Genomic DNA, 2,621 nt, shown 5'->3' with positions numbered 1-2,621 from the left:
ATGAATGAACGAGTGAGTTGAGCTACAAAAAGTGGACATGTGCGGCTGAATGAATGATTATTATACCATAGAGTAAGTACAAGGTGGACCAGTCCTTGGGTGGACTAAAAATGTTTTATTTTTTCAAATACTACTACCTATACCATAAAAGTACTGTTATAGCGCGCAATGCGGCACCTGTGGTTGAGAAGATACCATAATTTATTACATCCATAGAGTAACTTTATGATTACTTCTATGGGAGTGTATGGAAGAGTTGTAGTTACTTCCGGTTTGACAGTTCCGCTATTCATCACTTTAAAAAAAAAAAAAAAAAAAAAAAAAAAATTATTTATTTCTGAATATGTTTACAGTATTCTTAAAGTAGGCACTAGAGCGTAAGTACATGTTATTTGTATATCTGGGGTCAGTGGTGTCCTAAATAGGTTTTTTTAAAACCTGTAGTAAGGACTACCGGTAAAGTAGGTACAAAAAAACTATTACATTTCCAAGTTACTAACTAAAGTAGTTAACTTTAAATTAGTTTAACAAAAAAATAAAATAAAAATAAAAAGTTAAACAAATCAGAATTTTAGTTAAAAGATAAGTATTTATAAAAAAATTGCAGTAATGCGCGTGTGAGTAGATGTGTGTGTGTGTGTGTGCGCGTGTGTGTGTGTGTGTGTGTGTATTTGTGAGAGTATGATTTACAGCTAAATTCGATATACATAATTAGGTAATATAATTTATAAATTACAGTTCAATAAAGTTATCAATGAAACTTTCCGTTTCATCATAATTTAATTTTAGGAGATCACTAGATGGCGTTAGTTAAACTTGTAGGTTAAGTTCCAAAATCTGCCCCTAGGTGTCGCTGTCAGTTACTGCTAAGAAAACAAACTGGCATTTTCTATTCTTGCGTTGCTTCTGGCGAAAATCAAAATATCTTTTTTGGGTACTATATACCTAGTCATTTATCAAAGCCAGATTATAAATATACTGTTAAAAAAGATTATTATATTATTGAGTTAAGACATAAGAAATACAAATTTAATTGCTTAGGTATTCAATGTTTTTTTATTTCAATTAAGTAACTCCTAACTCACTCAACTTTAAAGTGCAAGACAAATTAGATACTCCGAATGCAGATTTGGTGACGGAAATATTGATTTCAGCTGAACCATTTTCACAATCTTTAGTTCTTTCAACTAGTAGCACTAGAGCTGGTATGTGTTGCCAATATCTTCCTAAGCACCGGTTCCGTTTTTCGATTCTTACTGTTTCCTTAGATACTGAACTTTCAATATCATCTGAAATAAGAAGATTTAAATTAGGTATTATAAATATTAAAAAATCAATGGAATCTATTCCTAAAGACAGTGTTAATGAATTAACTTAGAGTAAATAGTAACATATTTTATAATAAAATTCCTGGTACAAATAAATAAATTATAAAATGTTCACCTTCAAGATCTGATGCATCTTGATCTACCCATCGTGTTTGAATATTGACACAAACAATACTTAAATGCATTTCTTTACATAAATAGTTGCAGTAGTTCACAAAAACATTGAGAGCAGATAAACCTGCAAAAGAGTGTTTATTTTAATACATTGGAAATATTTACAGTTCAAGCTGTTTAGTTTGCACGCTTACTAACCCACTTTGCAATCATCTCCTAAATATTGAAACATCAGGCAGGGTAATGAGTCTATTAATATTACACTCAAATTTTCTATAAATTCAGTCCTGTTTTTGATCCTTCGTAGAAATTCTATTAACTCATCCATGCTCCAAATATGAACTATTTTTATTTTCATTAATACAGCAGCCATATCCTAAAAGAAAATTAAGTAAATTTCAATAAAAAAAATGCATAAACTGGAAAAAATAACTAATTTAAAAGTCTTGCCTTGTGAGAATATCCATGCGCTTGAAGCATTTTTTGAACTCTTACAGCAGAAAAATCTCCTTTAGTATCTATGTAGAGTATGGTACCTTCATTATTACTTGCACAATTGATAGCCACTTGGAAGAGTAGCTGAGTTTTACCTGATCCCGCCAATCCATACAACTCTGTTATAAATCCAACAGGTATACCACCACCCGTTATATTATCCAAACTGAAATATAAAATTCAGGCTATAATCCAATGCAGATAATTCTAAGTTATCATGTAACTTGATTGCAATGTTTTATTTTGTTTGACTAGCTACCTACTTACCTTGATAGGCCAGTGAAAATAAACTTCTTACTAATTAAACATTTGGTAAACAAAGCGTTGCCATTGATAACTGGAGCTGAATATTTGTTAAAATATTCTAATCGTATAGACAAAATTTGAGGTAAACTTAGTTTAGCAAGTGTAGATAACTTTTCAACATCTTCTTGTAGGAAATCTAGGATTGTTGTTATTTTATTTTGGTGAAGGAGCTTTATAACATTTTCTTTGAGCAAGACATGATCTTTGGAATGCAATTTATGCATTTTACAAAAATAAAATAAACAAGTTAAAAAATAACAAATACAACATCAACAAAACTTTGTGACCATAGAGAAAATACTTTGTTTTATGTTATGACATTTGAGTTTTGTGACAGTTCATGAAATTAAAAAAATACTCTGTGATTTGCACTGGCCA

The 2,621-nt window shown here is 30.3% G+C and overlaps 1 protein-coding gene across 1 annotated transcript; it reads right to left on the bottom strand.

Annotated features, from left to right (window-relative positions):
• Positions 1–1,033: 1,033 nt before the first annotated feature.
• On the bottom strand, positions 1,034–2,529 carry LOC119693698 (DNA repair protein RAD51 homolog 4). The gene is made up of 5 exons (XM_038117944.2): positions 2,205–2,529; positions 1,893–2,103; positions 1,641–1,818; positions 1,444–1,566; positions 1,034–1,289 (listed from the first exon to the last, which is right to left on the bottom strand). Exons 1-5 carry the CDS (start codon positions 2,465–2,467, stop codon positions 1,066–1,068), a joined length of 999 nt encoding a protein of 332 aa, XP_037973872.2. The 5' UTR covers positions 2,468–2,529; the 3' UTR covers positions 1,034–1,065.
• Between the last annotated feature and the right edge of the window lie 92 nt (positions 2,530–2,621).

Source organism: Plutella xylostella, chromosome 10 (genome assembly GCF_932276165.1).
Source record: "Plutella xylostella chromosome 10, ilPluXylo3.1, whole genome shotgun sequence".
In the NCBI taxonomy this organism is placed as follows: domain Eukaryota; kingdom Metazoa; phylum Arthropoda; class Insecta; order Lepidoptera; family Plutellidae; genus Plutella; species Plutella xylostella.
The sequence above is the reverse complement of the archived record's forward strand: the minus strand, read 5'-3'. Positions and strand labels throughout refer to the sequence as shown.